General features: G+C 37.4%; 1 protein-coding gene across 1 annotated transcript in view; it reads right to left on the reverse strand.

Annotated features, from left to right (window-relative positions):
- Positions 1-25749, reverse strand: part of me1 (malic enzyme 1, NADP(+)-dependent, cytosolic) — a 94584-nt gene that overhangs the window by 58429 nt on the left and 10406 nt on the right. Inside the window, exon 2 of the mRNA XM_028471635.1 lies at positions 2992-3125. Coding sequence (XP_028327436.1) covers positions 2992-3125 — 134 coding nt within the window. The remainder of the gene's footprint in view (positions 1-2991; positions 3126-25749) is intronic.

The raw sequence follows: 25749 nt of genomic DNA on the forward strand, positions 1-25749 counted from the left end.
CTTCAGTTTTAGTGGAAGCTTCCAAAATAAGAAGCTGACAACCTGCTCACAATAAACATCTTTGATCTAAAGTTTTAAACTAAAAAAAAACATCTTTAATAAGGATAAAAATGTATAGAACATATTTTGTACATTTATTAATTTATTTGTTAATTTGACAGGGACAAATGCATGTTACATTGCTTCATAAAACAAAGTAGATGCCATGCATACAGGTTTCAAGCCTCTGCTAGTTTGCAACCCATGTCCCTGGTTACGCTTAGTAAAAAACAAGGGTTAAAATCTACAAACAATAAAAAAACACACAACAGAAAGTTGTGTTCAAAAAAAATGAATGCCAATATTAATTTGTGTATATCCTAATGCAGAGTTGTCAAACTCAAACTTTTAGTTCAATGGCCAAATACGGACTTTCGAACTCCAGTGGGCTGCAGATTTTTGGCACAAAAAACAAGCAATTTTGACAGTATATTGTCCTAGTTTGCACTTCCACACATAAATGATATGTCAAGAATGTAAGGCCTCAAAAATATGCAAGCAAAAAGTGAGCGATATCAGTCTCTGCGGGAATTTCACTTAAATTTCCTTGATTTTGTGACCAATTGTTATTTGACTTAGGTACATTTTGTGAAATAATTAAGAGGGAAAATTCAGTTCTTTTTTAATTTGAGATTAAAAACGACTCCTGTTTGTCAAATGATTTTGGAGAGGCTGAGATATCTACATCTGTCATTTTGACTTTCTCCTGTGGGCCAAGTTGGATGCTCTAAACCGGTTTTGGCCCCTGGGCCTTGATTTTGACACATGTGGTCTACTACAAAAACAAATTATATTTTTCGGGACCAGCCAGAAGCCAACAATCCAGTTTGGTGTCTCAACCCACAACTTTTGATTAAGGTGACAGATGGCTTCAGCTCAGCATAATGTCAACCGTCTGTCTCAATTTATTTTAAAAGAAAACTCGGTTTTGAATGAACAAACAAATAAAAACCCTATTACAACAAATCCCCTTTATTAGGGGATTCCTCTGAGCCCATGAGCAGTACTTTCTGTGGCCTTCAGCAACCATTTCCTCTTTTGAAGATACAGACGCTGGAGGTATTTTGCTATCAGATCATGGGCTCACAGCTGTGTATACTTTGTCACAGAAATAAAAGTCAAACAACAGTTTATCAAGAGTAAAAATTTAGGAATCTGGATATCTGATTAAAACGGAGTTGGAATTCTTGTGCAAAGTTCAATAATGGAAAAGGCAACGATAAGTTGAGCATTAAATACCAGAGAAGGGCTGAGAGAACTTGAGCATTTGGAAGCAGACTGTATGTAAACAGTGCATGCTTGAGCAATAACAGACTAAAAGTATTACTTAATCCCCACTAGGGACTCTGGAAAACAATTTGCAGTGACACTTATAGGGCATGGGAATGGGAATGACAAACATGTTGTAAACTATTTTTAGATGTTTGAAAATAAAGCAAGTGTAAAGGAGCTTTCTGGTTCCCTTTAGCCCTGTATCAACACAGAACTGCAGCTAACCCATTCCTGACACGAGAAGTTACACAGTATGTGTGGGAGTAGAAAGCAAAAAAAACAAGAGATAATTTCAATAACAGGTAATATTAGACATACTGTGAGGAATTCACAACAGTCTAGAGGAGACTTGAGATGACTGAGAGCTAAAGCGATAGCATGTGTGGTAATCTGTTATAATACAGCTACAACACATCTAAAAAAGCATAAAGAACTGGATATAAGTTCAAATGACTGCTGTGGGGGTGGCAAAACAGTATTTGGTAGCAGGAAAAACCAAAGAGGAAACTTTGTATATCTACGTATTTACAAGAATTAATTCAAGTGAACAAAAAGATAAAATAAAAACAAGACAAACTGAATTTCCCCCAAAAAATGCAAGTGAGGATGCTTAAGCTGGACTTCTAGGAGTCTGTATATTCCTCAGTATACAGTACCCCTCTATGTCAGAATGACCCCCAAAGGTGCTTTCACACCGAACGCCACTGAAGTGACTGAACTAACGCGATTACATTAAAATCAATGTAAATGACGCGATCTGACGTTATATCCCCTAAAGCGACGTGACGTGTAATTTGAGCAACACACACACACACACACACACACACACACACACACACACACACACACGCACACACGCACACACGCACACACGCACACACGCACACACGCACACACGCACACACGCACACACGCACACACACACACACACGGTTTAAGAGAAAAAGTTTCCTGTTGAAAGGAATTGACCTATGATGTCACTGTTCTAATAGGTTTGAATTAGTACATTTTTATTAATTTTTGCAAGTTAATCAATAACTGTTAAACCTACAAAAACACCAGATCAAACCATAATTGTCCTGAGTACTCTGTACTCTGGGGTACCCTGGTTGGTACAATCTGATTAAGTGTAAGAGAATAATAAAAATAAAGTACATGGATTACAATAGTGAGGCTATTATAACTAGAAAAGCACTTGGAGAGGGCAGACCTTCGCCAAGCAGCTCAAGCTCAGCTAACACGCTCCAGTAATAGGGTAAACTCTGACTACCTGTCAAGATTGAGCAATGTTACCATGACTACTTCTCAACATTGAGCTGTTTTCTCTGAGAGAACCTAAGACATCATCAACAAAAAGTTCCACAGTGTGGATGGGAAAATAAATGGGATATATCTATATCTATACATTTTGGTTGCCAGAACATCACCAAAATTTAATCACCTGTTTCTTGTCCCATTTATCAATTTTCCTGAAAATTTCATCCAAATCCGTTCATACTTTTCAAGTTATCTTGCTAATAGACTGACAGAATCACTGACAGATAAACAGAGAATAAAACATAACCTTCCGCTCTGTTCTTCATGCTTGGCGGAGGTAATAAAGTAAAGAATGACCTCAATCTGTCCAGAAATGCAGTATTCGGTTATTGTAGCTAAAAGTGAATATGTTGAAGGCCTCACCTGTCCAGATCGTCCTTTTTCATGTCATAGTTTTTGAGCACCCTGAGGAGCTGGACGTCCTGGCTCACAAAGCACGGCGGCAGCAGGCCGTGGATCCCCAGCTGGAGACGCTCTCCCAGAGTAAAAGCCATGCCCTGCAAGCAAAATTAAATATTCTTTAGAACAATAAGTGTAACTTTTTGTGGCGGGTCAGTAATTAGCAGTGACATCCTGACCGATGGCACTACCAGACTAATAACTTGCTTCACTTTGACCTTCCCTTTCCTTTCATCTTGCTTACCACTGACCTGTAAACGGGACTATTTAAAAACGGGCACATGTGCAAGGTCAAGGTTGTAGCCCCAGGAGACAAGAATCTGACAACCTGAGACACCTGAAGAGGCGACTGTGTAAAACTAATAACCTCAAATCTACCAATCACTCTTATAGTAGAAAACAAATGTCATACAGTATGTGCTTTATTTTTAAGTCTTTGCTTGTGTTTGCATTGCAACAATGTGGTTTGCACGTTGTCATTAAATATATTGTTAACAATTTGTAAGTGAGAAAAAAGCAGCAAAGAGCTCTAAATATCAAAAACTTTGTAGTATTTAATTTAAAGCTAGGCATATTCAGATTGTTGTTTTTAGATGTAATCTGTGATTTCCGAGGAACAGGCCAAAACATGTAATTTCCTTGTTTGGTAGAATATCTAAAGGAAATCCATTTAGGATTTGCTTTATCCTCAAGAGGTGCACAGAAATCACTGCACGTCATTACATGAGTTAGCATCGTGGAAATATCACTTCACAAAGTAATTCACTGGCCAACCCTAAATCCATGCAAGGAGAACAAATATCATCATAGACTTTTCAATAGAAGTCTAAAACAGTCTGCTGTTTGACTCGGCACAGACTGGATTTAGCCAATTTAAAAAAAAAAAAAAAAAATACATCAGATTTACAATCTGCTTCTCTTTATGAAAGATGTTCAACTTTCCTGGGAGCCAGAAGTTTCATATAAACATGGATTGTATTCCTAAAAACAAATGCAGGCTTCCAATGCATTACAAGTTATCAGAGGGATGTACAAGACAGTAAGGGATAAATGGCCTGAGGCGAAAAGGGCGTAATATATGGCTTTGAAGTGAATCAACTCTAAAACGGTTCCTCCTTAGCTTATAGGTTAACATTTCAAGTGCCTCAGGCAGATAAAGATTTACCTTCAATATAACTTCACCATCTCTAAAGATTCACCTCTGTCTAAACTTATTTTTATTCAGATTAAAGTCAGAGATTCATTTGTTTGTACCAGGCAGTAGAAATGAAAGAAAAACAAAGTCCTGCATGTGAAATTATACATGATCTTATCCAGACACTTTCACTGGCCTAGAGCTTCACAGGGTTCACTGACATGCCCGCTGCTTTTCTTCCCAATGGTATCCTTAAACTGGGCTGGGCAGGATAAACATTAGAGGGCTTCCACATGGCCATGACCACATCTGAAGTGCCCTCACCCTGTGCCAACACATGTGATGCCCGAAGCTCCATGTTCCAGAAGCTTGTTGGAACAACCTAAACCTGTAATCTGGCCACGGGGTAGTGCCAACCCCTAACCTGGGACGGGTGCCATGCCCACCCCTGAAACTCTTCAGCAGAGAGAGGAAATAGCTTGTTAGTTCACCAGATGGTTAAACATGAACGATGATGAAAAAGATGTAAAGAAGAGGCACTTTGAAACTGATAAAATGCCTTTTCTGTATAGCTCGGTGAGTTTAAAGCCTGGTTTGTTGCTATGTTTTAGCATGAGAATTTAGAAAACTGAACATGTGTTTGTCCCAGTCTTTTAATTTCCCCTCAGCCATAACCACAGAGAGCACTGGCTGATACTGAGGCTGTTGTGAAGTACACTTCCAAATTGGCTTCATCTAGAAATTCCTTTCTGCCACCAGAGGAGTGGGCTCCTTATCAAAATAACAGCTCTGAAAACCTTCTCACACACAATTTCCCCCTGATGTGTTGCTCTCACTCTTCATCTGCAGGGTGGAAACTGATTAAACTTCCCACATCACACAAATTAGAGGAAACTTTCTCAGGTTAATAATACGATGGAGAAAACTGATATAGTCACAACAATATATCTAAAAAGATAAAATAGTAAAGCAGAAAAATAAACTTGACACTGATTCAAGAAAATCTGAAGATCTTTTTTGAGTCCCATGGAAAAGAAAAACATGGGCATAGTCTCTTCAATTCTTAAAGGTGGAGTCCACAATACTGTTCAGAAACACTTTTAGTGATTCTGGGTGAAATGTATAATTATAATGAGAGTCAAGACTAGTAGTAGTAGAGTAGTACAGGTAGACCTTGGCTTATTACAATGACCAAATACCCAGTTTTAACTGGACATGTCCAATTTTCGTTTCTTGCCCGGGGAGCTTTTACTAGTTCATGGAAATGTCCGGGTTTCTCACTGTCCCTGAACGTGTCACAGAGAAATCAAATCAAATATATTCTTCCATGTAATCCTGTTCACAATATCAGCATTATAATTGACAGTCAGTACTTTTCACATGTCAGAATAGGAGCATGTTTGAAGACCGAATCTTATTATACAGTACAAGCCCCTTTTTGTTAAACAAAACAGAATATGTTTAAATTACAGTAACTCTGCCAATATTTGCACTATCTGAAGAACAGTTTCTGAAATCAAATATTTTGCTTCTTCGAGCCATTATAGTGCCATTACGATAATTGTTACTCACATGTGACGGAATCCATCAAAAAGGCTGCTTTGTTAAGTTAGTTTGAATTTTCTAGGAGGCAATATTTTGAATTTTTAAGTTTTAATGTAAGATTTTTCAAGAAGAAATTGTCTTAATGTATAATAAAGGTGATTTTAGATTTTATTTAATCTTTACAAGGTTTTAAAAATATTGTTTTCTATTTATAACAGAGAATAACTAGATAGACTACATTGTATAATCTGTTACAAGGTCATGAGTTGTCATCATCAGTCCACAATAAATGCATATTCTTAACTTTTTGTGGTAGTAAATACTTCTATTTCTGTCAACTTTTTAATAATACCAAATTTAAAAAAAGAGGCCACATTTTCCCCAATTTACCAACTCTTCGCTTATTGCCATCAGATTTTTATCATCACTTTTCCAGTATAACTGTCATTTAAGACCTTATAAATGAACAGGGTAAATGTCATAAAAAGCTGTAGGAAAGTTTAAAGCATGGAAGAGCATTTGATTATACTTAGATCCAACTCTTGCATCTATTTTGTTTGTTTTTGGGGGTTTTTGGAGGGGGGGTTCAATATAAATGCTGCCTGGGTATCTATAAAGAGCCAGTAAACCCACGCAATTTTGTAAGTTTGCTGACTAAGGGAAAACAAAACCACAAAATCAAATCCCCAAAACCCTTCAATCTTGGGAGTCAGCAAATTCTACTCAAAGCTAAGATTGACTCAAATGAAAAAAGGAGGAAAGATAATGTCTCACCATCTTTCTGTACCAAACCTTTTAACGCTCTTTAAAGGATGCCAAAAGTTTGGCTGTTGACGCATTTCTTTTCTTTCCTTTTGTGTTTATTGGATTTCATGAAAGTTCCGAAAGCAAACCCCATTGAGAGAAACCTGAGCTTAACACGATATGGAGGCCTTTCTTCCATTTGAGCCCCATTAGGGGATCAGACACAGAGACAAAAGCACCCAGGCCTTCAACAGGGACAGGGCTCTGATTTTTGGCACAGAGATAGAAGTTGGCAGGGATGTGTGTGGCCACAGAGGACTTCTCTTTCCAGATCTGTGGGAGAATGGAGCCCTCACACAATAAACTCTTCTTGTACACCATGTTAACCAGTAAAACCACTCAGTGAAAGTGATGTATAGTAATAGCCGTCCTAACCCCAGTGTTCTCATTTATATGTTATGTTTGTTATAAATCCTTTTTGAATGATGAACTTTATGATTCATTCTATGTCAACAGTATTCATAAACTTTGAAAATACAGAGAGCAGTTAAGGATCCTAGAAGGTAAAAACATAAAGCAGAACTGAAATATCTGGCTTGCACTAAACCAGGGGTTCCAAAACTGGGGGGGGGGGAACCCTCTAGGGGAGGAGTAACATCTTGAAGGGGGGTGCACGGGGGGCTTTTAGAATGGCCTTGCAGAACCTTAAACATGAAAAAAGAGATGTATTATTACTATTCATGCAAATTTGATTTTTATGAGATTTGAAGAATAGTAAAAAAATTTCCATAAAAGATTACACTTTTTTTTTCTGTCGCAAAGGGGGGGCCTGAGAATTTTTCATTCTTCAAAGGCGAGGAGGGGCAGCAGAAAAAGTTTAGGAACCACTTCACTAAACTATATAACAGAAAAAACACAGCAATAGTGCAACCTATGTTTCATAAAAGTTCTATATCGTATATCAACTAGAAAGGACGAAACAGGATTTTGCTTACAATTTTTTACTTAGCACCTACACTGATATTGTGTATTAGGATAAACACAATTATAAAATGTAGTAAATTCACAACAAATTAATCAACCATATTACGTGCTACAGATTTGCAACATTCACCAAAATATATCCCTAATACTAAAAAAAAACCTTTGTATATTTAAACTCTCTTTTTTTCAAAAGCTTTAAAAACTATTAAACCTATTTCCTCCCACAAGGTGGACTCAATTTGCACCAAACTTGCTACAACTCATCTTCAGACTTTCCTACACAAATGATTCACGCAGATTTTTTTATTTATTAAAAATGTAGCCTACAGTGCATCAAAATGTTTGACTGTAAAATTATTATTATAAAGTAATATCCGAATTTTATCTCAAAAACTGATTTTGTTACAGCATTTGGAATTTCACTTTCATGTGAACAATTGTAGTCAGTACAAAAAATGTCATTTTTAAACACCAGTTTTTTTTTACTTATTAAGTCAATAAATCATTGTTAAAAACAAATCACCAACATATCCATGCTGTCTAGATGCAATTTTGTGTTCGTGTTATAAATAATACCTAACTAGTCTTTTACTATGGTCTACTGCCGGTGGTCATTAATATACATTAATGTATATAAGTCCCTCCTTCATCCTATAGACCCCTATACAAATGAAAACGATCGTCATAGGCGAAACAGGAAATAGGCTTCGACTTCCTGTTTTTGAGACTGTCAATCAAAGTGGATGCGGAACTGTGCACGGAAACAAGGCCGTGTATCACAACAGCAAACAGGTAAATATGATTTTGGCTCTTACCTAACCCATAGACCTATATCAATACGACCCGATGCAACCTTGTTATGTTCCGCGATGCACATGTTTTTTATATGTATCGGAATTTCGTTTGTAATTTGCCTTTTAATGTTAACTGCTGCTGTCTTGCAAACTTTTGACTGGCTTAGTCAATTAGTGAAGCTACAGGTGACGTTTCCATGTGCTAATTAGCTCAGTGACATAGAGGATGTTCCATCATGAAATAGTTGTGGATTAATTATGTGTTTGACTAATCGATGCAGCTGTAGAATTCCTAAAATGAGAAGTTAAACATATGTATCGTAGAGTTTAGAGATGTAACGATTCACTCAACTCCCAATACGATTCGATTCACGATACAATTCTCTCACGATTTATTTTACAAAATGAGACTTTAGACAAATGATGACTGAAAATTATTCCTTTATTTTTATCGGAAAAAAATACAACATACTGTACCATTTTATTTTATCTTTCATTGTCAAAATAATCCCTTGATAAACTATTCAAAACAATGCATTTTAACTAAAAATAAATCCTGAATGAAATAAATAAAGAAATAATACAAATGAAGAAAAAGCCTATTAATTTAAATTCTGGCTCTACAATGCCAAACTACATAAAAGTTCCTTTTCTTTTTAAAGGTGCAACTGAAAATGTACTTTGTGCCTTAACAATTGGACTTTAAAAAGTCAGTGTACTGTATTTACATCAGATATTTGTTTCGACCAGCAGAGGGTGCTGGTAACCCAGTGGTCGGTTGACATGCAGCTATTCTCGCAGTGAAGAAGAGATGCTATGCGCTAGCAGACAGAGCTAATAGAAAAATGTGACTTTTACAAATATTCACTTAATATTACAGATATTCTTTCGGTGCTAAAGGGGTAAGAAATCATTTATGAACATGTTTAAGAGTAGTAGGCATCTGGACGGATAAGTTATCTTCGACATGACAAGTGTTGTTGTTTGTATCAGGCATTTTCTTCCACGCTACTTGCTTACAATGAGCTGACCAATCGTGGCAAGGTCAGGTCCAACATCACTCTTACCAGTTACCAGTTTGTAATTACAAACAATTACATGGCTGGATAGATTACTGGAAATACGCCCTGCAGTTTTGATGCGTGCAATGCACAGCAGTACCAGTAACATGCCCCCTACCTGGTTTGCCAGGTTGGGGTCCCTCTAGTGGCTAGGGGGCCCTAAGCAGTCGCTTAGTCTGGGCCGGCCATGCCTGGCGCTGACTCTCACGTCACACGTGGATGACATATTAATAACTGCCTTGCGATTAATCTTTACATCCCTAGTAGAGTTGTGACAGTGACAAAGTACTGCTTGTGTCTGACATTGTGAATTCAAACCACAAGTGATGTAAAATTCATATTAGAATGCCATCTTTTTTCATCTTCTTCCACTATATCTGAATAACAGGTTGCGGGTTCAGTTCCCAGCTCTGTCCCATTGGTGTGTAAAATGAGCTGATAATGTAAACTGCCTTGGAACTACTTCATCATAAAAGTGCTATAAAAAAATCAAGTCCATTTACCATTTGCTCAGAATTTCCTAAGCCCGACTAAAATTGCCTGGCACCGACCATTTCTGCACAGCAGCTGTAATTACTATTTGTATTTGACAAAAATAAAATTAGGTCACTGCAACGAGCAGATCCATAATGTTAGTGTTTCAGTTTTATATTTGTAACACATAACATGGTGTTCCAGCCCTGTAGGCTTCATACATCTCCCTGATCTTAAATAGTTATAATCAAACAGCGGGTAACACACCGCTCCTTGCATCAGTGCCACTACAGTGCCATCAGAGTTGATCCTTTAATTGTGTGCAACTATTCCAAAAGAAAAGCATTCATGCTCGAAACAGTATCAGACATTCAGAGTGAGATTTGGATGAGCTATAATCAAAGTGTTTTCCTGCTTCCCGGATCCCAACATACTCACAATTACAGCTCTCTTTATAACCTTGAACACATGTAACCCAGACATGCAACTTGAGGCAAAATGAAAACATGACATGCAAGACTCTGCTAAAAACTCAGATTCGGTAAGATTGTGGATTTAAAACTTGCTATCAGAGGCACAATGATGAGTTTACAAGGCTGGCCGACAGTGACCCATGCTTGAAAAGACTGGCCAACAGCTGGAGGAAAAAATGAGTCATGACTGTCCAACCACTCATTATCTTGTAATGTTTATGCTTATACACACGCACACAGAAAAAGCTTATCAATGCAGATTTAATGGTGTTGTATCATCTTCGTAGTTGGATGCCCTGCCATACAAGACGCAAGCCGAATGCATTCACGTCTATGAGCCATCCTGAACCAGCCCACCAAAATATGAGCAGAGACTTTCTAACAACCATTCTCTACAACATCCTCATTGTCCTGCACCACACCGTGCCTTTCTCTTGTTTTATCTATAAAACTGTGTGTCTAGACGTTGTGCAAACAGCTGGTGGGGGTAAGAGAGTAGATGTCCCAGTGGTACGACTGATTTATCCCACAGTTTTTCTTGCAGGGATTAGAGGATGAAAATCAAGGGATGAGAAAACATGGCAAGGCAAAGAACGTCAAAAACAATGAAAAAGCTGGGGAAAAAAATAAATAGTAGGAGGGGAGGAACAGCATCTCATGAGGCTAAACTGATCTGGGCGCCAGCGTCTGGTTGATGGGTCAACTGGTTTGCAAGATTTAAGGTGGTGGCTCACACCGTGTGAGCATGAAGAGCATTTTCAGGTTTTGATGAGTGAAACGACTTGGATTGATAACATCACCTTTTACTCCCACCACACTAGGCTCAGGCTTTTCTCTGGTGCTCCCACACAGAGAAAGGGAAAATAAACCATCAATCAGCCTGTGTAAAGAAATTAGCACAGAGGGATCATTCAAGGGTGAATATGGCAATCGGTTTGCTAGTTATAGAAAAAAAATAAATAAATAAATGAATGGACTGTGAGCACTTGATCTGATTAAACACTTATTTGTCCAATCTAACTTTACTTTAGATGTAGAACTTCTCTCAATATTTGCCCACAGAAAAGGGTTTGAAATAATAGCTTTTTTAAAAGATGCATCTTTAACGTCAACTAAGTTAACAATATTAACACTGTCAACATTCTCAACCAATCAGGTCAGTTAAGCAATTTAAAAAAACATCTTAAAATAAAAAAAATTGCTAAACGTATTTTGAAAATCAATATTAAGGTGTGAATGAAGAAGGCTTGACGAAATGGTTTCATACCAAAATACAGCATCATGCACAAGATGTGGAAATGACAAGTTCGCAAAGACTCTTTGAAATGGAGACTAATGCAAAATGAGTTTGGTAAAGTTACCGTAAATGTAGGACTGGCATACTTGAGCTCAAGAGACACATCAAGTCATTGTAATTTGTGTATTTCTGCATCAAAATATTAAGATTTCACTGATTTCACAGAGGATTTAGAAGGTTTAATAAGACAGTAGATGGAAAAAGGGCAAAAATTTTAACCCCAAGTTAATAAGCGACAACCTTTGTGTGCCCCAATGTGTGTGCAATTTAAAACCTTGTTCTTATTCACTGGAGGTACAGAACATATACAGTTTCTGTTTTGTGTTATGGCCACATTTAAAGATTTCACAGGGGGGAACTTCTTAATATCCATCCATCCATTTTACGACCCACTTGCTCCTTTTCCTGGTCGTGTGGAAGTTCTTAATAGATAACTATAAATTGCACAGACTTGGGAGAGTTTCACAAAAGAACTTGACACCATCCAGATCCCTCTCCAGTTTCTCCAGAACTGGAGGAGTTGTTTTTTTTTTATCTTAGCAGGCAGCTTTGGGCTTCTGCAGCCAGAGATAAAAAGTTTAAAGTTTTCCCATGAATATACTCACACATACATTGTCGGATAGGCTTTTATCCATCTATGTTCTCAAGCGTACATTAATTCAGTGAGAAGAACTGGCGCCTGTGTTGTCCACACCCACTCAGGCGATGGCACATTGATCACCATGTCAAAGTGTGGAACGGATGTGGAAAATGCTTTAGTAACATCTTTCTGTAGAAGCAGGAAAAATGAGGCATGTAGTCCTTGCAGTCTACTGTCTAGTTTAGATTTATCAACCAGTGGCATATCTTCGCACAGTCTGAGACCAAAGTCTATCCTTGAAGATGACAACACTTACTCTCACAGTGCCTGGGTTTACCAGAGCCTACCTTCAAATTGGAGAGTGGATGGAAGATCCTACCAGCAGACGTGACCTCAATCCAACTTGTGGGATCATTATGGGAATGCTGTTTATGCCAGAGTGACCGATAAAACCACGATGGCTGACTTGAATCAAAAACTGGTAGAAGAATGGGATGTCATTCCACAACAATGCATGACAAGGCTGTTGTGGATATGGCTCTTCCACAAATTACTGAGGCTCCAGTTTGTTAGATAATAAAATTGAAGACTGACATCAATCATCTGCTCCACCATAAAAAAAACTAACAGAAGGCATTGCAAATGTTGGTCTTTTGTTAATGTCCTTTACCTGGCTGCTGTGAATGTGTTTAAAGGCCTGAAACTTCAAAACTGATTTTCTTAATACTTAAAACAGAAACTCGAAGTTAACATTTTGTAAGCGTATCTTATTTACATGTTCTCATTTTTAGATGTATGATAGATAGGGGTGTAAGGATACACTCAACGAACGTTCCGATTTAAAAAAACAAAACTTAAATCAAAGATTGGGATGTAATGATGCACTTAACTCCTTTCAATATTAGCTAAAATACAGATTCTTATTATTTTATTTAAATTGTCAATCTTTTTTTTTTAATTACCGGTAATATATTTTCTTCTTATAACCTTCTTACAAATCATTTGAACTGTTTGAACTCAGGAAACCAAAGTAAACTCCACATTCCTTCACTCATCACCATGCAAGGTTAAACAAAAATATACATACAGTATTTGTATTTGATTATGATCCAGGAATGGGTATAAGGAGATAAAGGCAGTTGTTAAGTTTCAAGTTTTAATTTATTTAGCAAAGGTGGCAAACTGACTAAAGCAGGCTTCAAATATACAGATAATCTACCATTTTTTGTCTCGATTATCCACCTTCCCAATCAAGGACAGCAAACGCCAGATTATTTATTGTTTTATAAATTTATCCTATAAGATCATCCTGTGGTCTGAGGTGTGTTAAAAGTGAATTTGTCCCAATAATCAGCGCTGAAACGGGTCGGGCTCGCGACAATTGACAATTCTAATTATTAAACCTGTTCAATACTTAAGACCAAAATTATAGGGAAAGCCGACGACTCCTGAGTTATGATCACATGATTTGTGATGTGGAACAGAATGCAGATAATGAAGAAGTGAGCTGACTGGAACATGTAATGCTGCGTTCCAGGCAACTATAGGAAATCGGCAATAGCAAGTAGAAATTTTTAGTTTAGCAACAGCACAATGATGACCACTATATTATTACCTAGTAGGAGCTACAGCTTCTTGTGGCGTTCCAAGTCACTTTTTCAAGTAGGAGATCAGAAATTCTGAGTACCTTGGAACGCAGCATTAGATGACGATGTTAGATTTAATTTGATCATACGTGATTTCTGGCTTGGAGAAAGATCTGTGATGGGACAGAATTGTTATATATGCTGTGTTAAGATTATTGGAGCAAATCACATGCACTACGATCAAAAATGTTATGTCTGATTTTTTTTATCTTCATGTGTCTGTAACAGATAAAATATCTACACAGATTTAGAAAATCTTTATGTGTGTACCCTGTTTAAATATAAATATGAAAATGTTATTCTACATCTTCCTTGAAGTAAGAAATTCGGTTTCCGTGTGATAAATGAAATAAGGGTGGAAAGAAAGAATGAGTAACTAAACAGTATAATGAATGCATTCATTTGCACAACATTGCTCCTTCTTGTGTGAATGAACTCCAACCATGAATCTGGATAAAGATTAGGACTTGATTGGCTGAAATCCAATATAAACAATGGAATTAAAATCCATCAAGACACCAATTCCCTCAAACTCTCCTTTGGCCAGCATAAACTATTTATCTTCCTTGCTCATAAATAGATAAGCAAATACTGTAAGCTTGACAGCACAAACTCCAAATCTGCGGGGGGTGTGAACTCTAAGCAGTGCCAATGTCTATCATTTAAATGTTATGCCCGTGAAAAGTCTTAAGTTTCTGAAATGGAATTTCAACAAGATTTGTGGTAACCCAAAACCAGATTCTTAGTTGACCCACACTTCACAGGAATGCATTTCCTCATTTTGAGAAAGCGCTCTTTGCTGCATCACTGCCATCATTGTTCCCAATGGTTATGGCAGTCACACTATTCTATGGAAACCAGCAAACAAGTGGAAACACCATGCATGTTAGAAGGACACACACCCTTGAACAGAGACATCGACTGCACAGCTGCAATGACATGGCTGTATGAGTGTAACTAGGCCCTGGGATATCATCAGTATACATGAAAAAGCTCCATCCACAAAACCCCCAAAGTGAATATTATGGGTAGAGAAAATAGATGGAAGAAGGAGAAACCACCTCAGCAGCAGTAATTTGTCAGTCATCTGAAATTTTGTCTCAGATTCAGTTTCAAACTTAAGATATTTGAGGTTGTGCTGAGATCATTCTTGTGCTGGAAAAGGCTTTTAGCTCAAAACTCTTGAAATCTTTTTTTAAACGTGTCAATCAATAAACCATGAGCATATCTAAACTGTATATAATCTAACTTTGTATTAAATCCATTTAAAAATCCAGTATTTGTTTTTTAATTTTGTCGTGATACTCAACTGCACGAAAGAACATTTTCAACACAATCTGATTTAAGATACGGTTCCCTTTTTGAAGGACGGAGAAGTAGAGAAACTTTAGGTTAGACGAAGTAAACATGCTCACAGTCACGTACTCGTCACTCACTGCAGCAGCTCAATTTGAGATGAGATGGAATTAAAAAGACATCTTAGAGTTTCCCTTAAAGGTATAAAGGATGATTTTCCCAAAGTTTAGAAAAGAAACGCACATGAGCAAGTGTCTGAACAGATTTGAATTTTTAAAGTTCAAATTTATTCAGCAGTTCTCTCATATTGACATGGAATTTTTTTAAATGTTTAATTTAAGATTGTTTTTCCCCTTATTTTAATGGACCATCTTGGTTATTCTTAAAATAAGTAATACTTTTGCTAAAACAGACAGACTTCAATCAATCAATCAATCAATCTTTTATTTGTATAGCGCAAAATCATAACTAATGGTATCTCAAGACACTTTACAGTAGAGCAGTCTTAAGGACGGACTCTTCATTTTATGGATACAAACATATGCATATACAGTATACGTATATACACATACATATGTATCCCACACCCAACATGAATTCATCATGGCGGCAAGGAAAACCTTCTGTTAAGCAGCAGGAACCTTGTGTGGATCCCATTCCTATGATGAACAGCCATCCACGTTATGCTGGACTTCTAACAAAGCCCAAAACTTTAAAGACTGCATAGTTCACACTACATTCTTCAGTGTGTTTTTTTGTGATAACAAAATAAATTATTACATCTTTCACCTTAATAAATGTTTCAGAATTTCTATGCAACAAATTGATGATGTCTACAAATTCACATAATGTAATTAATTGCCATTAATCAAAAGTAACATCTGCATTTATGTTGGTCACAAAAAAAAAAAAGATTAACACCAATAAATAAATTCACTTCAGTGCAGTCATTCAGGACAAAAACAAACCATGTGCTTCTTTACTAAATCTCATTTGTCAATGCTGTCATCTTTTATCTATTATTGTTAATACTTCCTACAGGATTGTTTGAATTTATAGGACACGTCTAATTTTCACTCTGTGCAGGAACCTGGAGGAATGCATGGGTCATTAAACCTGTTCATTCAAAAAGTGGGGTGGAAATAACCTGTAACTGTAAGGGCTGCAAAGTCCCTGTTAAAGGTGCTAGTGAGTTTAATAAATGTTTGCCTTTATGGCCTGTCGCAGCAAATATATCTCATTGATTACCTTAAATCTGTGTATGCAGTAAAGATAAAGGTGCATTTATGCCAAAGGTCACATGTTGCTGAGTGTTCGGTAACATGCAGTATTGAATAGGAAAGAATGGGGGTGAGGCTCTGAATATGAAGCTCAGTGATGGTTCCGTTTCATTGTTTTTCTCTACAAAAGCACTTGCTTTACAATATGTTCACGTTCAAAGTGCAGCCAAAGTATAATGTGGTTTTCTATTGTGTCCAAAGCCTGTAGAGTTTTAAAGCACAGGGTCAGGTGCCCCTCTATGTGTTTCCTGTAAAATGTCAGGCAAAGCGTTAAATCCATCCCTTCCTCTCAGAAGAATAAACAGAAACTGCGCACATCAGCTCCTGTTGCTCTCCCGTTCAGAATCTTACAACCTGACTCAGCTATTTCTAACCAATACCTCCAAACAAATGTGCCATTTCAGTTCTCTGAGTGCACTTTTGTTCCTGAACAAATTTGGTCATTAGTCAAAAAACAACCAAAACAAATGTTTTCTTTCTCAACATTTCTGCAGTTAAAGATAAGCAACAGGGTAGGTCAGGCTGAAAGCAAAATGATGGCAAATAAAATAAACTGAAGTGATGATTTGTTTGAACACAATTAATAAGCTTTAGGCAAGGTTATCTCTATTTTAGAGATTAGAGAAGCAGAACTTAATAATGAAAATCCAAGCTTAGGACACCTGGGGTGAATTTGGAAACTCCGTGGTTTTCCTCTCTGTGCTCTGGTTTGCTCCCATGATCGAGACACGGTATGATCCGTGTCTAAACTAACCATCTGTCTGGGCATGTGTATGAATCAGATACTGACTGATTGTCTGTATTATGGATGCAACAGACTGATGACCTTCACAGACTGCACTGAGATCTCTGTGGGTAGAAAATACACCGCAGCTGGAAAGGAACAAAAGCTAGTAGGTCTGTCACACAGTGAATGAAGTATCCTAGAAGTCAATAATTACAGCATTGTGTTGTTCAAATAAAGGCTTTAACATTATGGCATTTGGCATGCATTATAAAATATAGCAGTGACGTGCCGTGACCACTAGGGTTGGGTAGGCACGTTGCAAATCGAGACCACCAATGACAATTTCATATGTTTCTGCTGTCAAGTGTTAATTCAATTCAAATCAATTTTATTTGTATAAAGCAATTTCCAACAAAGTCAACTCAATGCGCTTATCAAAATATAAATTTCATAATAAGAAAGAAAAAACCCAACAAGATCCACATGAACAAGTATTTAGCCATCTAACAAAATCAACATCATAAACACCATTAAAGAAACATAAACAATTATTTTATATAGCCTCCATACTCGCCCAACAAGATATATCTCATGACACGGCAGTTTGTGTTGGAAACACAGAAACACGAAGAAGATGACATCAACAAGTTAGAACAGCCTCAGTGAGGAGCATCCACAAAGTCAATCCTTCCTTTTGTTCCATTCACTGTGAAAAGTATGAAACATTTTCTGACCTTATTTTTGCTGGAGGTCTGGTAGCTCAGGTGTTGATCTCACATCTTTTAAAAGCTGTCGTTTTTCCTCAAAACAAAGTTTCTCTAATGTCTCTAGCGCTGTCATCATGACTGTAGTGTTATCCCACCCACTAGCTAGAGAATGTAGCAGCAGCGGTCACATGATGTCAATTCACTAATGCACTGTGAACTTACGTATAACATTTAGCATAGCGCGGTTACGTGCTAAGGCAGCTCTCTACACTGCCTTTGCACTTAAATGGTTGTCATCTTGGGGACCTGACTGCGCATGCGCAAACACGTTAAAACACGCAATGGGAACGGAGGCAGAGCAGCAACGTGCTTTTGGAAGGGGGCGAGGCCTCCCTCTGCCTTACAGTGGAGTGAAAAAAAAAAAGATTCTGTGCAGCTGTTCCAGGAAATAGCGCTGTTTAGTAATTTGGGCAATGAAACGCACAAAATGCGGACACTTTCAAACTTATAGGTGCTGTAGGCTATTGGAAATGGAAAAATAAATAATTTATAATTATAAGATAATTAAAAAAATAAATATATAAAAATTATAATTAAAACAAATAATCAAAATATCAATTCACCCTTGGGTAGGCACTGCCTACCTTGCCTACCCTGATGGCACGTCACTGAAATATAGGCAACATTATTTCTTACTTACTTTTTTACTTTATTAATGACTAACATGACAAAATTGACAGGTATGTATTTCTCTGCCACTATGGTGTCACGGTTTGTGGGGTCATTTTTGTGTGTTGATAAATATTTGATTATGAGGTCGAACAATGTTGGGGGTTCCCTTTCAATTGTGTTATACTTTGCTTGACTTTTTCAGTACATTTCCACAGAATTGCCACTGCATGTTCAAACGTATCTCTATGATGAAAACACTGAGAACATTTATAATTAAATATAATACTGGTGCAAATACTTTTGTACTAGCTCCACTAGCTTTCCCTAAAATCACAAGTCAAATTCTGCTTTCGGTTAGTAGAAAAAAAAATCTGCCTCTGATCCACTTTTCACTCTCATGAGTCATGGTATCCACCTAACAACCCCTGAGGTCTGAGAGTGGCTCAAAGAATCAACCAGCTAAATTCCTTATCCTGAGCAAATACATGAATGCGTGGCACTCTAAATCAAGAGGTGTCAACTTGTGAAAGTACTGCCACGCTTGTTGGTCAAACAGCCTTGAAAACCAAGCCGCTGTTGACTCAGGGTGGGCAGTCTTAAAGTAGGTGGAGGTTGAAGACATGTAGGACTCTTCAAACACATCAGGTTCCCATGAGGAAGGTTCTTTTTATACTTAACGGTCCTGGTCCCTTAGGAGTCTGAGCATTGGCAGGAAAACGTCCAAAGCCTTTAGATAATCTGCATCAAATCCTGAATTCAAGCACTGTTGGTTGTTGGTAGTGCTGTAAAGCAGACATGTTCAAGCATCTGAATAGGATTTGACACCTTTGGTTTGAAACTTCTTTAAATAATCTTTTTCTGAAGCAACAACAAAGTCTTCCTTGAGAGCTGAGTCATGTGAAAAATGCACACAAAATAAGTTACTTGCTGACATACATGCACACAACCCAGTGTTGTACAGTGTGGGTGAACTTTTTTCATTGAGTACAAATGTCCAGCTAATCTCTTGTGGGCCCACACATAGCCAATCCCCTTTTAGAACCAGTCTCAAAATAACCCTTTGAGTCACTTCAGTGCCCAGAAACAACAACAAAGACTCGGTCCACTGGCCTCTATGCTCTCTGTGACTACTGATCAAGCATCATAAATCATATACACTGAAGCCAACACACACACAGGCTTACTGAAATTCGATTTCCTGTTTTTCAGTACTGGTTTCAATGATGACAGACATTTATGTTCACTAGGATATCTACTGAGCAGCTGTTTCTGAAAATACACCATCACAGTGGCAATCCAGATACGACTGAACTTGTTCCTACATTTAAAAATGTAGTTTTAAGTTTAAAAAATGCCAACGAGAAGCCCATTGAAAAAACACACATTTTTAGAAGTGTTGTGTGTAGTAATTGAGCTATTTCTAGTAATGCGACATTGGTGAGAGATGTACAAAAATAAATGGATTAAAGTGTAGTTTAGCAAAACAAACTGAGAGTGGTCTTTTATCTCTAGCTACATTTGACACTAGACTCTCAGTATCGTGGTAACATTAATAACTATTCTTTGGTCCTTGTTTCAGGGAATTACATAGATGAAGGATGGATGGATACTAGTCTAAATAGATTAACATTTGCATCTCATGCAAATGTTGTATTTTACCGTTTTTCTCTTTTCATTGCAGATTCATCAAACTTGGTGTAAAATACGGGGTGCATAGGGGGGTTACAAAACTTACAACCCCCCCCCCCCCCCCAAAATTAAACCTAACTAATTCAACCCCCTCAATATTATATAAACAAAAATTTCAAAACATTTAATTTAAAACTTCCTATGTTGATGTGTGATGTATTTTACAATCATTTAATGACAAAATACGTAACACATTTACATGCCGCACCCCTTTCCAGCTGCACAGTTGGTAGCTTCCATTCCCCACACACGAAGCATTCGCCCACCCCTCCACCTTTTATCCTCACTCAATCGCCCAACCTGTCAAGTATTCTGTTTTGGCCGGGAAACTCCCGTATTTTTATTTGATATTTTACACCTCTTTCCAGCCATCGTCCCGTATTAGTATTTTTGGCATAAATATCTCGTAATATAATGTAGTAATAATTAAAAGATAAATAAATAAAAAACAATCCTCTGCCTCTCCAAACTGAACACTGTCACTAACCAAGATCATTTCAGGTGGCAGTTCTCGCGAGATTAGTCAGATCAGATCAGTCAGAAGAGACATGGATGGATTTAAGAAGACGTTCCGGCGAAAAAAAAAAGATCTTGTGTGAATACCTTGGAAAATGGGACAGAGAGTTTACCTTCTTAAAGAGCAGCAGGAGGATGGGACACAGCTAGACATTATGTAAGAGATTATTAACTGAGATTTTAGCGTCTCCTACGGGGAAAGAAACAAAGTAAGTCACCATGAAAAATCAGCCAATAACAAGTGCTACAAAATCCCTCCTTCCAAAAAGTGCTAAAGGATGTAAAGTCTGCAACAAATGTGTCTAATAAGTCATTAGTGAATACCAGAGAACCGCATGAGTGAGCATGAGAAATAAAATAAAAATATGTAATGAAAATAAAATGTAAATGTCTCACTTAAAGACAAGCAACATGAAATTAATAATGCAATGTGTTGACTTGTATATGAACTGTAAGTATATTAAATAAACAAATGTGCTTCATATACCCATTTACGTTTTCATTTAAGCTGTTTTATAATGTAGGAATTAGGGCTGGGCGATATATTGCAGATATATATATATATATATATGTATATCTGCATTATTGTAGTTTTCTATATCGCCAAAATAGAAAACTCGATATATCTTGAATCTCGATATATCACCCACCCTCGATATATTGGCATGGTGAGTGTGTTAGGTTTATTGGAGTCTCTAACTAACAAGAATCCACAAGGCATGGATGGATGAATGGTACAATAAAAGCTTTAAACACAAGAGCACTTGGAGAGTACAAACCTCCACCAAACACCAAATCTCCTCTTTGTCAGATATTGGCAGTTATCTCGATCAGTGATCCTGATCATAGTACCATAATCATTCATACTTTAAAGGCTTGGAAGAAATTTCAATCCCCATTAAAAACAGTACAGTAGGTCCAAATTTATGGGTTCACCCATTTTTTTCAAAAAAATGCGATGAAATGGCCAATCCAGATCTGACCTGGATGAAACTCAGTGGGGTAATTGAGGAATCAACCCAATATGACTGAGTCATATTTCATAAAGATCGGTCAATTATGAACTGAGATATAAATATAATATATAAACGAGATAGGATTTTTTTGTTTTTCATACTAATCCAAAATCAGGATATTGATCCGGACCCCCTCCAAAATATAATGGACGGCCTAAGGTCCGTCTTTGGTAAAATGTTGTCCAAATCCGTTAAGTACTTTTGTCGTCATCCTGCTAACAGACAAACAAAAAACACCTATGAAAGCATTATCTCCGTGGCGTATGTAATGAATTGGGTGATACTGAAAGTGGGTTAAGATGTAATAATCAATCTTTGTTCAGTCTTAAGAGGCCTTGATCATTTAATGTGATCATTTCAACTGCAATGTGTTACTAAACACAGATGATTTGTTTTATCTTAAAAATAAAGAATCTGTTTTACTTCTAATTTTAGATGGGCAATAGTACAATTGAAACTTTGATTAAAAAACATTGACGTGTTTGATCAAAAAGAAAATGTTGGTTTTGGCCATCACTACTTATTTGTGACATTTCGTTTGATGTGTTACTCAGTTGTATATCTAGTTGATAAATAGCCATTAGAGCCAGTTTGCCAACTTTTTTTTCTAAGACTATAATGAGTGTCATTGAAAACCACTGTAACCATCCATCTACACAGATAGGCGAGACATAACTAGACACCCTGCATTATTCTAAAATGAAGGGTATCTATTAACTTCTTGCAACTCTATGTATTATTACATTTTCTGTTTCCTATACAACTTGTTCACAATGTCATCTAAGCAGGGATAAGAATATGTTGAAGTCACAGTTGTGACAGAGGCAGTAACTATTGTCTAGAATGCAGTTTACATTCATGAAAATATGAAACAATAAAATAAAATGCTACTTAAAATAAAACAAAAAAAATGGTAACAGTGATAACCTTTAAACCATAATTATTTCATATATTCTCTGACACAAAACACACATTGCATGTTTGTGATCTAAAGATATTCTGTACGTCATTGCAAAATACAAACTAACCCTGATCTATACATACTGTATCACAGTGGATGAACTGATTATTGTTCAGCATTTCAATGAACACAGCTGTGTGTTTGACCCAATGACACCCAATCTTCTGCTTATTCATCAACTTCATAGAAGCTGTCAGTCACTCAGTCATTATGATAGCCATCTCCCAATCTTAGGAATAACACTCTTGGTCTTTTATCAGCACATAGTAGAGGGCTGAAACAAAATACTAGCTTTAACTTCTCTCAGACGCATCTTTGTTAAGGAATGACAAGACCCTCTATCTCTTCAACATAACGGACAAAAGCAGCATTGAAGACAGGAAGAGCTGGAAGCGACAGGTTAAAAGAGGCTCGATGCTTGAGATGTGCTTCATAGGCAGGCGTTGAGGCCCAGGCAGCCTCCCTCTGATGGCTTCTACCATGTCTTCACTTGAATGAAGACACCCCGTCAAACATAACACAGAGAAGTTAAGGAGGTCGTGTGATGTGATGGATAACTTCAGCATCAGGTACGTGTGTGTGTCATTCCATGTGTTTGAGGTTGAATGAACATTACACAGTTTAATTGGGCCAAGTGGAGAGAACCAGAGCCGTTTAGAGAGAGAGAGTTGCGACAGCGGAAGTTCGAAAGGCTTGACCGTCACGTGATTCATGTAGACTCAAATTGTTATTAGATACACTGATAACAATAATAATGATATCCAATATGATTATTTAAAGCAGAACTAAGTAACATAGCTCTTAGTGCTCCCTCTAAGGGTCCCTTTTGTTTATGTCACTGTCGTAAAAAGTCCACACCCCTCACCGCCTGACCCACCCCACAGCGCACCTTTGGTCTCCCAAGACGGTAGCAACCGGTCAGTGAAAAATCCTAATACAACAGACATTAAGGGTGCTTTCACACATATAGTCCCATGTGAACAGTATGAGGAAGAGACACAAGTAAAATAAATGAATGATGTGGGAGTAATATGGAAGGGAGTGTGGAAATGTGTGTGGTGTGTTTGTGTGCTGACAAAGCGGCTCTGAAGATAGATGGATGGATAGATGGATGGAGTTGCTCAGTTCCTTGGACAAAGGTCTTTGCCTTTTTTTTGCTGGCTCTGCCATGATATAAGTTTGTGAAAAGTAAATTTGTAGACAACCGTGTGCATTAGTTTGTATTGGGCTGCCGTGAAGCAGTACGTCTGCCACAGAGTCGGATGCAGGGAAAGTTGCTGTTTTCTGGCCCGAGACGGCAGGGAGAGATGAAAGACCCCCCAATCACCCCATAAACACTTGTAATACCCTCACAGGGACTATGAGATTTGTTAGGGTGAAAAAGTTACTTAGTTCTGCTTTAAACATCTTACCGTTCAAAAGTGCATCACAAAATGTCTAAGCTGACTAGCGTCATTGCGCTGCAACAGTCAACTGACCACTTCCAGGAACGACTGTGAGGCTCCATGGACCGCCATTGCTGTAAAAAACGAACCATTGGAGTGAACAGAGTTGTTGCAACTCTCTCTCTATACGGCTCTGTAGAGAACCTTTTAACAGCCCTTGTGGGACTGCAGGGTACCCTCACATGCTTGTCTATAGCAGTGGTTCTCAAACTTTTTTGGCTCAAGTACCCCTTTCTCTTATTTCTAAATCCAAGTACTCCCTTTGTCCGACTACAACATTTTACTTAGAATTCGATGAAAAAACAATGGGAGCACAATGATGGATGAATGGGTGATGATACATAGTTTAAAGAATCTCACTTTGTAAATAAGTAGAATGAAACTGTATGTAGTGCCTCCTGAATAGATTTTATAATTACCTGTCACTCCCTCCTGGTGTCGGACCAAGACTGACCCTTGTATTTTCAGTTCATGTTATAATCAAGATCATTTTGTGTGTTTTTGGTGTCATTTTGTGTATTTTGTTGTTTGTCTGTTCTTTTAATTATTCATTATATTTTCTCTTTTTTTGAGTGCTTTCGTGTGTTGGTATTATTTAAATTATTCTATCTCATTGTGTGTGTTTTTGGTGTCGTTTAGTTGTTTCTTATGTCATTTTGTATGTTTCTTTGTTATTTTGGTGCATTTTTTCTGTTATTTTTATTATTCAGTATATTTTTTTTCTTATTATGTGGCTTTTTGTTGTCGTTTTGAGTTGCTGGTAATAGTTAGTATAATGATCATTTCTAACTAAAAATAAACATTATAAAACTCCATATTTTTAATGTTATTTGTTAATTTTCCTCTCTCTCAAGTACCCCCTGTAGTGCCAGCACGTACCCACATTTGAGAAACACTGGTCTATAGTGTGTGTGCACGTGCGTCCATGTGTGCAAAAGTTAGCAGATGGGTCACTAGCACGAGGAACGAAGGTGCACTCTTTCCCTGTCTAGCCGATACACTTCAGTCGATTAGAGGAATGTCTGGTCACCAGTAATGCGTGAGGTGGTCCTGAAACACCTGGCCACACCTGGATCACACACACACACACACACACATACACATACGTGGATATGTGACACTCACAGACATTCCCAGAGTTTACTGGTGCTCCTTGTGAAATACATTGACAAGTGGGGCTGATTTTAATAACGTCTGAACAAAGAAAGGTTTGTCTCATGCTCAGTTACACTGAGTCCAGTTATATGGCTATCAATATGACCCAACATACACTTTTAAAAAACCAATAACACACAACCACTGATGACATTCTAGCCTAAACAGAGAAATCAAGAATAAAATGCTTTCCAGCATCACACTGTTTTAAAGTTGCATGCATTTGCTAGAAACTAAATCATTTTTGTTTGCTTATTTAGAATTATACATTTGATCATTTAACAATCTTTTTGAAAATCAGCTTTTAATTTTTTGTGATGTCTTTAGGGAGCAATGTTTAGCAAAGCTGCCTTTTTATAGTGAAAACTTAGCTTCAACATAAACAACACCTGCTTTAATAGTCATGTCAACATGTGGTAAAATTATTGTCTTAATTTGTGTCTTTTGGCAGTTCATAATAATCAGAAACATTGACCACCACCCAGTCTTTAGATTGATGAGGTCATATTGAAGTTTAATATTTGA

The sequence above is a fragment of the Gouania willdenowi genome, chromosome 16, assembly GCF_900634775.1.
Source record: "Gouania willdenowi chromosome 16, fGouWil2.1, whole genome shotgun sequence".
NCBI lineage: Eukaryota > Metazoa > Chordata > Actinopteri > Blenniiformes > Gobiesocidae > Gouania > Gouania willdenowi.